The sequence below is a fragment of the Chlorocebus sabaeus genome, chromosome 23, assembly GCF_047675955.1.
Source record: "Chlorocebus sabaeus isolate Y175 chromosome 23, mChlSab1.0.hap1, whole genome shotgun sequence".
Taxonomy (NCBI): domain Eukaryota; kingdom Metazoa; phylum Chordata; class Mammalia; order Primates; family Cercopithecidae; genus Chlorocebus; species Chlorocebus sabaeus.
This window is the reverse complement of record NC_132926.1, coordinates 70,551,381-70,566,691: the sequence shown is the minus strand read 5'-3', so window position 1 is coordinate 70,566,691 and position 15,311 is coordinate 70,551,381. Positions and strand designations below refer to the sequence as shown.

General features: G+C 37.6%; 1 protein-coding gene across 1 annotated transcript in view; it reads left to right on the top strand.

Moving 5' to 3' along the window:
- The window catches only part of CAMK4 (calcium/calmodulin dependent protein kinase IV), a 263,646-nt gene that overhangs the window by 172,000 nt on the left and 76,335 nt on the right, over window positions 1-15,311 (top strand). Inside the window, exon 5 of the mRNA XM_008014118.3 lies at window positions 3,036-3,108. Coding sequence (XP_008012309.3) covers window positions 3,036-3,108 — 73 coding nt within the window. The remainder of the gene's footprint in view (window positions 1-3,035; window positions 3,109-15,311) is intronic.

The following is a 15,311-nucleotide window of genomic DNA, read 5'->3' as shown; positions in this document are numbered from 1 at the left end:
TGTATCAGAAGAAAATTGTCGCCTACTTAAGATAATGAGGCTCCCTTTCCTCCTATTACTTTGAAATAATATTCTTTTACTTGTTGGTAATTATACAGCAATCAAGAAGTTTATATTTTTCAAGCTGTTCTTATTTCTTCTCAATTTTTGACAGCTATATATTGTATCTGCATTGTAAGTTCATACTAGCTGGATTGCTAGTGTATTAGTCTGTTCTCACACACTATAAAGAACTACCTGGGACTGGGTGATTTATAAAGAAAAGAGGTTTAATTGACCCCCAGTTCTGCATGGCTGCAGAGGTCTCAAGAAACTTAACTATCATGACAGAAGGTGAAGGGGAAGCAAGGCACATCTTCCCATGGCAGAGCAGGAGAGAGACAGCACAAAGGGGGAAGTGCCACACACTTAAACCATAAGATCTCATGACAAGTCACTCACAATCATGATAATGGCAAGGGAGAAATCCTCCCCCATGATCCGATCACCTCCCACCGGGCCCCTCCTCCAGTTTGACATGAGATTTGGGTGGGAACACAAATCCCCAAAATCCAAACCATATCAGCTAGTTAATGTCAGTATTGCTGGGAGTACAGAACAAACCAAAAAAGAAGAAACTAATGTTAAAAACATTAAAACAAAAATACAAACACTCCTAAATGCAAAAAAGTAAAATTAAAGAGGAAAAGCACATAAAATGCACAACATGGTAAAAACATATATAAAACATTTTGTACATATTAATATGATATTGTTTGTCTAGGAGATGGGGAATATCAACATATGTACATATATATTTATTTTTTAATTGAAGAATAAAATGTAAAATTAGAAAAATACTGTCTGCCACTAAAAGTGTACTTCTAGGAGACAATGACTTATTCTAGGTTTGAGGCAGCAAATGTACAAAATAAACCTCAGGTATTGTATTATACTGGATAGAAAAAGAACCACCAAAGACTTCAGAAGCCAACCTGCATAGCCTTCTACTGACCCAGGAAGAGCTAGAGCAGATTGAAACATACAAAATATGGTTAAATCCATACTTTCAAAATGATACCAGAAAATGAACAAAAACACTAACTGGTCACTGAAAATGTTGGTGAATGAACTCATTATTTTGAAAACTGGTAAGTTAAAAAACTAATGATTTATCCCCTCTTTCCTATAAGAATTGTATTACTAGAAAATTTTTAGCTAACAAAGAAGCAATGATAGATTTTACCAACTTGAAACTGCTAATGACTTGATGGATCTAGGCATTGATAATCAATTACTGTTATCAACATGAGATGGAGCATAATTGAACATGCAACTTCTTGTGAAAATACAAAATACTCCCTATAAAGTGTATTTGCTAAAAATTCACTGAGTCTAATCAAGACCCTAATGCTATTCATTAATAAAAAGTAGAGAGGGCAGAGAAATAGCTCCAAAGATATCAAGGCTATAGAATGAAATGTAATCCTCTAGAATCAAATGTGATTCTATCCCCTTGATGTCTTTGGAGCTATTTCTCTGCCCCCCTTTTTTTTATTATTAATAGATAATGCTGGGGTCTTGATTAGGTTCAGATTAAATAAAGAAAATGTACATATACACCATACAATACTATGCAGCCATAAAAAGAAATGAGATCATGTCCTTTGAAGGGACATGGATGGAGCTGGAGGCCATTTTCCTTAGCAAACTAACGCTGGAACAGAAAACCAAATACCACATGTTCTCACTTACAAGTGGAAGCTAAATGATGAGAATACATGGATACAGAGAGGAACAACACACATTGGGGCCTATAGGAGGGTGGAGGGTGGGAGGAAGGAGAAAGAAGATCAGGAAAACTAACTTATGGGTACTAGGCTTAATACCTGGGTGATGAAATAACCTGTACAACAAAGCCCCATGTTTTTTTTAGAGAATCACATTGCCAAGCAGGGAGACTAAAGAACAGGTGACCAGCTTTCAAAAAAGAAACACAGCAAAAATGAAACAGAGATGGAGAAGGAATTAAAGGGAAGAATGGGGCCGGGCGCGGTGGTTCAAGCCTGTAATCCCAGCACTTTGGGAGGCCGAGACGGGCGAATCACAAGGTCAGGAGATCGAGACCATCCTGGCGAACACAGTGAAACCCCGTCTCTACTAAAAAATACAAAAAACTAGCCGGGCGTAGTGGCGGGCGCCTGTAGTCCCAGCTACTGGGGAGGCTGAGGCAGGAGAATGGCGTGAACCCAGGAGGCTGAGCTTGTGGTGAGCTAAGATCCAGGCACTGCACTCCAGCCTGGGAGACAGAGCGAGACTCCGACTCAAAAAAAAAAAAAAAAAAAAAAAAGGGAAGAATGGAGGAAGAGAAAGAGGGTTGCTGGGGAAGAGAGAGAGAGAGGGAGAAACTACAGGTTAAAAGAGACTAAGAGATATACCAACCAATCAAGTTTCATGGACCTTATTTGGATACTTATTCAAACAAGTAATTTAACATGTTTCAGACAATTAGAAATTTGAAACATTGCATATTTGATAATATTAAAAAATTATAGGTATGATATTGGAATTATAACTATGATTTTTAGAGGGTCCCTTATCTTTTAGAGATAACCTCCTTAAATATTTAGAAATGAAATTATATAATGTCCAATGTGTGCTTCAAAATAAGAAGGAAGGAGTGGAAATAATTAAGCAAATAAAACTTCATGAATGTATAGTTAAAGCTATGTGACAATTACATGGGGGTGTTTCATTGTATAATATCTACTGGCATATGTTTAAAATGATTCACAAAACAAAGTTTAAAACAAAGTGTTTTTTCCTCAAATGCAACGGATAGTTCAAGCCAAGGAAAAATAAGAGTATTTCATTTTCCTAAGTAAACTCAAAGAGTTTTAGAGTGTCAGTTTGTGGAAATCTTTCCCATGGTAGTATGGTAGCTTGTTTCAATTGTTTACATGCACCATCTTTAACATTAATGTACTTAACTTCTTTTAATATCCACTCTTCTGAATGAATGTGCCTGAGAAGCATTTCCTTTCTTTTTGTTCCAGGATTGTGGAAAAGGGATATTACAGTGAGCGAGATGCTGCAGATGCTGTTAAACAAATCCTGGAGGCAGTCGCTGTAAGTATGAAGTAACAGCAATGGTGCAACTCTTAGTCATCTCTTCCTTTTACAGAATCATCATTTAAGAAATGCGTATCTGTGATAAGCCATACATTTTACAGCATAAAGGTGTGAAGTATTTATTAGAAAATGTGTGGAATAAGGTGGGCATGGTGGCTCAAGCCTGTAATCTCAGCACTTTGGGAGGCTGAGGCAGGCAGATCACTTAAGGTCAGGAGTTCCAGACCAGCCTTGCCAACATAGTGAAACGCCATCTCTAATAAAAATAATAAAATTAGCTGGGTGTGGTGGTGCACACCTGTAATTCCAACTACTTTGGAGGCTGAAGCACAGGAATTGCTTGAACTCGGGAGGTGGAGGGTTGCAGTGAGCCAAGGTCACGCCACTGTACTCAAGCCTGGGCGACAGAGAGAGACCCTGTCTCAAAAATAAAAATAAAAATAAAAAAAGGAAAGAAAAGAAAAGAAAAAAGATCAGACGAAAAGAAAGAAAATGTATGGAATAAATTGATATATTCTATTGATGACTCAAAGTCTGAAAGATGCAGTCCTTTACATAATGCTGTAAGTGTATTAAATTAATTTCCATTCTATTATTATGAGATCAAACGAGACTTTGGCACCTTTAGTCATTCTTTAACTCTTTTTTTCCCATTTCTTGAGTTTGTTTCTTCATTGCTTTTGTTTTTAATTTGGTAGAGACGTGGAAGAAGGTTGAATGTGATATAGACCTTGGAGCATAGAGATTATTGACTTTTCTTTCAAGAAAAGAAATGAGTTAATTAAAAAGAAAGAATATAGCAGTTTTTTCAAGGAAGAAACATAAATTAATATTTTAAATTGGAACACAAGTTTTGTAAGTTAATGGTGAAAATAAATGCATACACATTTACAAAAATATATACTGTTGAGAAGCTCTTTTGGATTGCATTAAGTAGGTAATATTTGCCTGTATAAATCAGACTCAACTGGCTAAAAGCTTCCTATGTATTTAATGGTGTCTAATATGTACTGAACACTTTGGTGATTCATTTATTGAATATGAAACCAGAACAAATTATTCTTTGAACATTCAAGACAGGGCCCAAGGAGGGGTATTTATCAGCATCACTTAAATAGACAAATCTATAAAATATATCCAGAATTAAGATACACTCTATTATTCGGAGTTATTTAACCAAAATCATTATCCAATACCTTGAGAAATCAGCCACAGTGACAGAAGCACAGGTTCTATGAGTTTTACCCACATCAAAAACAGGAAGGAGGGAAGGAAAGAGGAAGGGAGGGAGAGAGGAGGGAGGGGGAGGGAGAACTCTGATACCTAACTAGCTTAAGTACCAATGATGAAAAGGAAAAATAACCTTTGCATAAGGCTTCTAGAAATAGCCAATTGAACCACATCTGTTATTGAGCTATCAACACCAATTTTAATTGGCTTTATAGCCCAGTCCTTCCAAATTATTATTCCCATAAAAGTGTTTTGATCTTTTTGCTATGGTGAGGGATGAAAAGTTTGAAATGGGAGTGAATGAAAAACCTGGAGAGGATGCCAACACAGCTCCTGATTATGTAAATATTGAATATCAAATTCATCTTCTCACAGTACCCAAATAGCCACCCCATTTCAGATTTTCATCATGCATAACATATTTACCAATTCTGGTTTCCTAGGTTTGCACACTAGGTAATGGGTTTCAACTCTTCCATTTTCTTATCTTACATAGACCTTTCCAACTTCAGTTGAATCTTTCCTCAAATGTGCATAAACTTAATCCTGTTCTCCATTATTTTATGACTGTTGCTGGCATGCTTTAAAAAAGAAAGAAGAAGCACTTTTAATTGCCATTAACTCCTATTCTTTTTTTTTTTTTTTTTTTTTTTTGAGATAGAGTCTCGCTCTGTCACTCAGGCTGGGAGTGCAATGGCTTAATCTTGGCTCACTGTAACCTCCGCCTCCCGGGTTGAAGTGATTCTCCTGTCTCAGACTCCCAAGTAGCTGGGACTATAGGTGTGTGCTACCACGGCTAGCTAATTTTTGTATTTTTAGTAGAGCTGGGGTTTTACCACGTTAGCCAGGCTGGCCTCGAACTCCTGACCTCAGGAAATCTGCCCACCTCCACCTCCCAAAGTGCTGGAATTACAGACGTGAGCTACCGCACCCAGCCACAATTCCTATTCTTAAATATATAAGTCTAGAATCATCTCTTGCAATCACTATTTTTATTTTGTTACTTCTCCATTTAATAATGGCAGTTTTATACTTTTCTTAAATACCCATTTTAAAACCTCATTTCTTGTTATTATACATAATAAATTAATCAAGTAAACTTGCTGGCCATAGCCCACTGTCACTTTACCAGAATCAGTCAGGCAGCTGGTATAGCAGTTAATAATACTTTGGCAGTGAGACAGAGCTAGGTTTGGTTTTTAGATGTGTGAACTGGGACATGTCAATAAATATCTTTGAGCCTCAATTTAGTCTTGTAAAATAGGCATGGCAATTAGCCTAACAGGATTGTGGAAAAGGTTAAATGAGATAACCTGTGGAAATCATAGAAATGTTCATAAAAGAGGGAAAAGAGGATAATCAACTTCATACTCAGTACATTCGTTTAAAGATTTATTAGATGTAGATGTATACAGATACACTTACACCCCAGCTAAGTACAAAAAACAAAACAGTTGTGTAATATTATACTCATTGATCTAGGTGCTGATTGTACAGAAAAATTCAGTTTGTAAAAATTTGGTACACTTACATATACTTTTCTATTCTTATATTACACCAACAGAAAGTTTAAAAAGGAATTGTCCTGAAATTTTAGTACGTTTGTATGGTTATAACAGGTAATATATCCTCGAGTCAGCATCCTATGTGTGTGTATGTGTTTGCAATTTTCCCAACTGGATTCATGTACTTTTTAATGTTTCTAGTTCTATCACATACTGTTGTTTAACAGGCAGATTTCTTTTTTCCTTTCTGGGACAGTAGCACATTATTCTCTGATATCACTGTCTCTGTGAGACAGTATAGAATGTGCCAATGAGGGGAGAGGGACATATGCCACTCAGTCTACCGCCCTCCTCTTTTTATGCTATTTTACTGACAAAACATTATATCAAAATGAAATAATCTTCAAAATAATTGTTCTGAGTGATCTTTATTTGCTTCCCTATATGTGAGTAACAGAATGCATACTATCAGGAAGGGTGTACTGTAAGGCCACAGAGGTGTATGAAGACAGCTTGCAGCTTGGACCCTGGTCAGAACTCTTTCCTTCCCCCACTGCTGCTTTTTTCTCATCACCTGCTTCCCTCTGCTCTCTTCCAACCAATATTCTCTACTTCTTAGATCCACAAAGTGACATATGGTCAACTTAACCATCCTGCATTAGCATATTAAAGTACAAACCTAAATCTGACTCAAAATGAACACAAATATCATTTGATCTTAATTTCAGATTTTAGAACAGAAGCCACATGTGGCTTAACTTGACTCAGGCTTACTTCCCTAGTCCAGTCAGCTGTGGATGCAGTGTGAATTGTGCAGGGTGAAATGTGGCTGGCCAGGACTGGGGATAAGGGGGGTTGTTCTAAGAGAAAGACAATTGTTTCTTTTGAACTAGGCTGCCACACCGAAAGGCATACCTTTTTCTACTGTCTGTTCTGGTGTTTTTTTTTGTTTGTTTGTTTTTTGTTTTTTTCCTTTTACTGTTTCTTCATGTTTCTCTCCATTCCTGAATTATCATTGCATCCTAGATGCAGTTTTGAATGACAGTCTGTTGTTTGTCACAAAACCATGATTTCACTTAGACTATGATTTCATTTTGGCGGAAGCCCTAGTTGTTTATCATGTAGGAATTAACTTTTCTATGACCAAATTTAGTCACTCTTCACATTCCCACATTTCCGTCTTTGTAATTCAAGCTGTTTTCAGTAGGTGTATATTCCTGATTCTCTCATTCACTGATACCAGCCAAAACTCTTATAAGGTTCCCTCCATCTTCTTCATCTTGGTAAATGGCACTATCATTCAGCAATTGTTTGCTAAAACCTAGAATTCACCTTACGTCCAAATAATCCCAAATAATAATCAACAGGTCTAGTCAGTCTATCTCCAAATTATAACCCAAATTTGACCATTTTTCTTCATCTTCACTAAGCCATAGCCCTAGTTTCAGTCTGCATAATCTCTCACTCAGACTGCTATGCAGCCTGCTTCCACTTCATTTCCCTCACATCAGCCAGTTATTATTTAAATCATACATCGATTATATCATTTCCATACTTACACCAGCAGTGGCGTCCCATTGAAAGTAAAAAACAAAGACAAAAACAAAAACAAAACTCAAAATGCTTTCACATATCCTAGGATGTCCTGCATATTCAGGTTCCTTCTCACCCCCCCAGCATCACTTCCTACACTACACTTCAGCTACACTGGCCTTGTTTTCCAACCCTCAGAAAGGTCTCAGTTAATTCCCATCTCAGAGTAGTTGTCATTTCCCTGCCTGGAGCCCTCTTTCTTCATATCTTCCTGTGGCTCATTTCTCTACTTCTTTCAGGTCTCTGCTGAAGTGTGGCTTCTCCAGGGGGACCTTCCCTGACCACTGTACCTAAAATAATAATCACCACTACGTCTCCAAGCCATCTTCATTTCTATTATCACATGGTGTGTCTTTGTGCACTTATAATTATTTAAAATTGAACAGTATTTTGTCTGTTTTGTGTTTATTATCTCTCCATAAAAGTAGGAACTTTGTGCTTTTCACTTTTATATTCCCAGAGTCCGAAACAGTACATGACAAAGTAGGAGCTCAGTAAACACTTACTGAATAAGTACATGGAAATTGATGAAAACTTGAAGAACAAGCCATCATTCTGTATTTTGTCTTTTGGATAATGAGCCATGTATTAAACATCTTTACTGTTATTTTTCTACTCATTTCATAAGAGACAAAGCTTTATAACTTACTTCTGTGAATGAAATTCTTTTTGTTTCCTTACTACCATTTCATTCTTTCCTGTCATTCAAAACTCACCTTCTTCGGTATGTTCTTTCTTTGCCTCCATCCATTCCGATCAGCTCTTGATTCTTTAGGAGGCTTATCACAGTGGGTATGCCTCAGTATAGTAATACCTCATGTAGCTGACTGGGAAGCTCTCTTATTCAATTAGTGAAAAATGGATGTTTTCAGCATCGGAATTTTCCACCTGTTTGAGTTATACCGATTAAAAAATAAAAGAGTCCAAGCAGGGATGTTCCAGATACGGCTGCCCCACATAACACAGGATAAGAGTTCCTGGAACTCTGACTCAAGTCTGCAAAGATAAATTAATTAATCTATAGCTAATCCTACATTTAAAAAGAAATTATCAAGAACTTTTTGTTTTTGTTTTTGTCACTAAGTTCCAGTTTAGGAGCTAAGCTAACACATTCAAGTCAAATGTTCCTTGGAAGAAGCTTTATAAAAATCAGATTTTCTCTGATTATTGCAAGTAAGGGTTAACTTAAAGAAAAAAAATTAATTTCCGTAAGAGTTCCACAGGTAGAAAGCAAAGCAATTTAAAACTTGTCAGAAATGGCTGGCATTTATGAAATAGTTTATTGTCAATTACACAGCTATACATAGCTATAAAAATTGGGACAGTTGGGAACTAAGAGTAATCAGTGGTACATTTCCTCTAGATAACTTGTATCTAGGCTAGTTGTTGAAAACATAGAAGCAGAAAACTTAAAGATTGAAAAGTTCTTGGGAAATATGTTGCAGGTATAATTATACTCCTTATGTAACATATCTTGCAATCCTTCCTTCCCTCCCCATTCCATCCTAATTCTTGCTCCACATATTTTACAATATTTCTCTGACTTTAACCTTGCTCCTTCTGTTTTTCTGGCTTTAAATAGTTATTGTGAAAGCTTTTAAAGTGTGTTTGAAAGACGTTTCCATCTTTGGATTTGAATTCATTCAGTCAGTCTTCAAGAGCAGATCCTTAAGTCCTCTTAAGTATTCTCTCTTCTTGTAATGAATTCCAGTGGTCCCAGGTTAAATGGTCTAGGTCAGTCTGGACCTTCCGGAAGGGTCATCCTGTAGTAGCACAATGCCAAACCCCTTTTCCATGGACTTGTAGGGATAATTAGGGAATATTCGCTCTCCTCTGATATCTAATATTGTTGCCGCCACCTTCAGTTCTTTGTCACCACTGACACCTGAGTGTTTCTCTATTTCCAAAACATCGTCATCCCTCTCATTATCCCCCATGGATGCAGGCTTTCTTCCCTTTTTCTAGCTACAGTTCTCTTTTGTATGTCTTACTTTCAAAGTATGACTTTGGAGCCTAGAGAAATTTGTACATATGGAACATAGCACTGCTGTCCTCTCCTCTCCTCTCCTCTCCTCTCCTCTCCTCTCCTCTCCTCTCCTCTCCTCTCCTCTCCTCTCCTCTCCTCTCCTCTCTTTTCTTGAGACAGAGTCTTGCTCTGTCGCCCAGGCTGGAGTGCAGTGGTGTGATCTTGGCTGACTGCAACCTCTGCCTCTTGAGTTCAAGCAATTCTCCTGCCTCAGCCTCCCGAGTAGCTGGGATTACAGGCATATGACACCATGCCTGGCTAATTTTTGTATTTTTAGTAGAGACAGGATTTCACTATGTAGGCCAGGCTGTCAGTACTGCATTTCTTTAAGAACTACAAGGAAATGGGTAACTATGAAATCTATTTGCTGTTGAATAACATAGCTTTTTGGTTAGGATTGTGTTAAAGACTGTGATGGTGGTGTAGAGTTACAACCAGGAGCATCTAGTCATTTACAAGTCAATATGGTATCTGAACATCAAAAAAATAAAAATAGAAAATGGCCATTATTATAGGGAGGCAAGAAAAGATGAAATTGCAAAAGCTTCTTTTGATTAAAAAAATTTAACCTGTAAGTCACTCTCTAAAACAGTAACAGATTTAGCTTTTTATATAGAAAATCAATTGATAATGAATTGATGACTAGATACTCAAAAACTGAAAAGGCAAAAGAGAAACACTAAACTAAGGTATTGTGTATGGAGCATGTGTGACAACTTCAGGAAACAGCTACCCCTAGGACTGGGGGAACAAAATGAAGAGGTTAAAATTATTAAAACTTAGAGGATTGAAGGAGGTTCTCTATGGACTTGTGAAGAGGGCTCCCTGTTTGACTGGCGTAGGTGGCTTGGACCTCAGAGGAATTTCCCATGAAGCTGGACCTCAGGTCTCTGAGGATGATGCTCCAGCCAGCCAGTGCTGGTGTTGCTGATGAGAGGCACTAAGACTGGTTCTGTATGAGTTGCAAAAGCTGCAAACTGGAATCAACTGTTGTTCCTGGAACCACCCGCCACTGCAGGGTGAAAGAGTGCCTCCAGAGAGACATAAGAATAACAAGCAGAAAAACAGACTCAGAAAGCAAATAGGAAGGGACAATCCCTTCTTCTTCTTCTAGCCTGCCACTCTCTCTCCCTCATGCCCTTTCATGGCAAATCCAAATAGAGAGCCAACTGGAAAAGGAAAAATGTGGCTTGAAATTTCAATCTCAGTATCATAAAGTGGACTACAGAAGAATGGGTTTTAGGTTTGGAGACAATAGCTTAATAAATTCTACAGGATGTTATTCAAAAACAGAAATAAATTCTCAGTTTCTGTTTTTATTCAGAGTCTTCTAAAATGTTCATAGTCTACTAAAGTACATGAAATGGTTCTAGAGTTCAATGAAATCAAAACAAGAGAAGTCACACTAAAATAAATTACTATCTGTATTTAGTACTGAGTACTATGCTTAATGATGTTTATCCATTTAACAGGCATTATATTATTCAGCCTTACATTATCTGACACATTAAAGCCATTTTCCACTTTGACCTCTTATTCCTCATTGGCAGAAAGCCAATCTCCCTTGTAGGAACATAGAAAGTACCAGAACTTTTCCTCCCAGCCTCCATTACAGCTAGGGCAAGGTCATAGTACCCAACTCTGCCCAGTGAGTTCCTTGAGACAGTTTGCTCATGAGTTTTGGGAGAAGTTTTCCGTTAGCACAGAGACTGAAGGCAAGAAGAGTCATTTCTCCTTTTCACTGGCCTAGTTGGGTCTGCATATGATGCTGGGAACCACTTTTGCTATCTTGTAATTATGAAAGGAAACATAAGTCATCCTGAGGAAGGCAGAGAAGAAAGTTGACACCATTGGAATTCTCCAACTTCTTGATATCTCAGGGAGGATAAAAACAGTTTCTCAGTATTTCAGTTTTAAATTACATGCCCTGTTACTTGAAGCACTAAGATACTGAACTGTTTTTTCAATAAACTTTTTGAGTATATGCTAACAATTTTTCTGTGGTCAAAGCAAGCTGTATAATTTTCCATCCATTTAAACATAACAGAAAGAGCATACTTCTAAATAAAAAGATTCTGGTCCCACAAATTTCTAAAAACTGATTTTCACTGAATATCAAACATACACCCACATATTGCTAAATCAGGATTAAGTATGATTTGAAGGGACAATGAAGTTTAAGGGTTTTGAAAATAAAATTGCTTTTGACACTTGTTTTTGTTTCTATGAATGTCATTTCCTGCTTGAGTCCACTTACTGTCAATTAATAGATTCAGAGAGTTCAAGTAATGAAAGGTTAAAACAGAAAATGCAAGCCTTTTTGTTGTTTGTTTGAAACCTGTCAGTTCCTGTGGTATTTGCTTTTTCTTTCTCTGGAGACTTTTGTCTCTTGCTACTCAGGTTTGAGCACTGATCTTTGGAGGATAGATTTTAATTAATGTAAAGTTTTAAGAATTGAAGCACTAAAATGATAATTTTACCTGTAAAAAGTAAAATATATTAAGAATTGAGAGATCACAGTTCCCAGAGAAGAAATAACAAGCTGTTCTGTTAATGTTATAATATTTTGATTCATAGACATAGAATAAAGTAGACTAGTGGCCCAATCAGAACATAGATATTTTTTCAGAAATTTTGGAACAGAAAAATAATCTACATTCTGAAATTATAGTGCAATATTGGAACACAGGGGATCTAAAAACAGTGCCTGAGCAGGGGAGAGGATTTCCTTCTCATTAAGTTTTTCTGCACACCATTATCACTAATGATAATAATGATATCCAAACTTTACCAAATTCTGCCCTCATGGACTTCCCTCTTTTGATTCTCAAGTGAGCTACAATAAATTCTGGAGCATATGTCTAGGAATTTTCTGGTCATCTTTGTTAACTTAAAAATCACTCAATCCATAAATTTGGAAAGGAACCTGTATTTCTTATAAAAGGTTACAGGCTGTAAGGTGACCATTTGACAGGTTGGGGAAGTGCAGCCAGTGCAGCCTGCGGCAGAGCCTGTTAGCAGGCATTTTGAAGGAGGGATCGGGGTAGGAATTTTATGTTGAATGACTTGGCTAAGCATACATATTTAACAAGGTACAGTAGGAGTTATGAATATTTATGGAGACAGTCTTAACATATGCATATTGAACAAACATGCATGGTACATGTGAGCCATGTTCACTTTGAGGTGGAGACTTAACAACTAAATATATTACAATTGGACCCTAAATTTCAATAGGCACTTGGGACATTAGGACACTTGTGTTGCAGCCTCTGTAAACCGGCTAGAACCAGTCCATGATCAGTTCTTATCAGGAGAAAGTTACTGAAATCAGTCTCTTGTAATTATAGCTGGTGGAAAAGAGGCTGAGGGTCAGTTAATCAGTGCCTAGTGGAGCTGCAGTTGTTTGAACCTTGCTTATCCCAAGGTCAATGTTTGTTTAGCTGCTAGAGAAAAAGAAAAACCTTGAGGTGGATAGAACATAGTTCATTATTTACATGTGGGGATACATGACTTAACTCTTGTCTGTCGTGTCCTTAGATCCTGTGTATAAGTTGGTATTTCATTGCCACAAAGAGTCTGTTTTGTCAGTCTTAAGATCTCTATTTTAACAGGAATGCTGGTCAGTTGTTGTGTCTAAACTGCAAAAGGGAGGAAGTATAATGAGTCATGTTTGACCTCCCGCCCATCATAACCAAGAACTCAGTTGTTAAGGTTTTTCTGGGGTCTCCTTGGCCGAAAGGAGGTTCGTTTCATTGGTTGGGTACTTAGTATGTTATTCTTAGCTTACACTGTATACAAAATATTATTTTGATGATTATAGTCTAGATGACTTTTGTTGTTTGGGGGTTTTGTTAATGTTGGATGTGATCAACAATTCAATTCAACAATTACTGATTCCCTAGTTTATTCCAGACTTTGTTCTAGACTTTGAGATATAGAGGTCAAGAAACTCACCAATAAACTGGGTGGATAGACACATAAACACATGGCTACAAGATGGTAAAAGTGCACTTAGTGATTCAAAGGCATCAGAGAGGGAATACGCTATTTGATGTATCTAGAGAGAAACTGAGTCAGAAAATATCTTGCCAGAGAAAGTTGTATCTGAATTGTAGTTTAAAAGAAAATTTGGCCAGGTGTGGTGGCTCATGCCTGTAATCCCAGCACTTTGGGAGGCCAAGGCAGGTGGATCACAAGGTCAAGGGATCGAGACCATCCGGGGCAACATGGTGAAACCCTGTCTCTACTAAAAATACAAAATATTAGCTGGGCGTGGTGGTGCGTGCCTATATTCCTAGCTACTTGGGAGGTTGAGGCAGGAGAATCATTTGAACCCAGGAGGTGGAGGTTGCAGTGAGCTGAGATTGTGCCACTGCACTCCAGTCTGGTGACAGAGTGAGACTGCATATCACAAAAAAAAAAAAAAAAAAAGGAATTTTATAGTTTAATTATCAGCCAGTATGAAAGAAAAGGAATTTACATAATACTCCTTCTTTCCATTTTTAGGGAACATAGTAAAGGTACAAAGGCACAAACTCTGGTCTTTAGTTATTTCTTGAAAGTAAGGTACATATGGTGAGAACCAAGGCTTAAAAAGACAGGGAGACTGGGCTGGAGGGGCTCAGGTGACTTACTAAAATGGTTCACATGATTCTGCAGATGAAGAGATCCTGAGGGACTTTTGCTATAAGACCATCACCCTGATGGCAGCATGAAGTCCAAAAGCAGTGGAGAGGATATTAAAAATGTCCAGTCAAGAAATGAAAAGCACTACCTTCCCCTCAAAAACAATAGTTTTTGAGTATATGAATGAAACGTGCTAGCCAACTAAACTCAGAATTTCCCTTAGATCTTCACTGTCAAGATCTATGAATGTTACATATATGAAGACTTGGGTATAATGAAAAATAATCGAAAGTAGAAAACTACAGATAGCAGGACTTAGAGGATCAATAAGAACTTTTCATCAAACTTTCTCACCTTTATTAACACTTAGCTTTCCATTCTTTTTTTCTCACTTCTCTGCCTACTTCCTTTCTAAGGTCTTATGCCATTCTCTTCTATCTGGTCTAATAGTTCCTCTAATTACCTCTTTCTCTTCCACTCCTGCTTCCTTCTCCTAATTTCCTTTCCTTTCCTTTCCTTTCCTTTCCTTTCCTTTCCTTTCCTTTCCTTTCCTTTCCTTTCCTTTCCTTTCCTTTCCTTTCCTTTCCTTTCCTTTCCTCTTTCTTTCTTTCTTTTTCTTCCTTTCTTTCATTTCTTTCTCTCTCTCTCTCTTTCTCTTTCTCTCTTTCTTAATTTTTTTTTGGTTTTTGAGACAGAGTCTCACTCCTGTCACCCAGGCTGGAGTATAATGGCACGATATCTTGGCTCACTGCAACTTCCGCCTCCCTGGGTTCAAGCAATTCTCCTGCCTCAGCCTCCTGGGTAGCTGGGACTACAGGTGTGCACCACCACGCCTGGCTAATTTTTGTATTTTTAGTAGAGACATGGTTTCACCATGTTGGCCAGGCTGGTCTCGAACTCCTGACCTCTGATGATCCACCTGCCTTGGCCTCCCAAAGTGCAGGGATTACAGGCATGAGCCTCCATGCCCGGCCAATTTTTTTTCTTTTTATGCTCTTTTTTTTCCCCCTTTGCTTTATCTGAGAACTAATGATGAATTAAAGAACAATAAAAATAACGAATATTTTTAAAGACCCACTAAATCTTCTAGACTAGATGACTCTGGGCTCACTTTGCACACAACATGAATTCTAGGTCCCAAAGAGAGCTACTGAAAGTAAACACAAGACACATTCTCTTTCTGAAAGGTGATAATAAGAGGATAATAAAACAACATC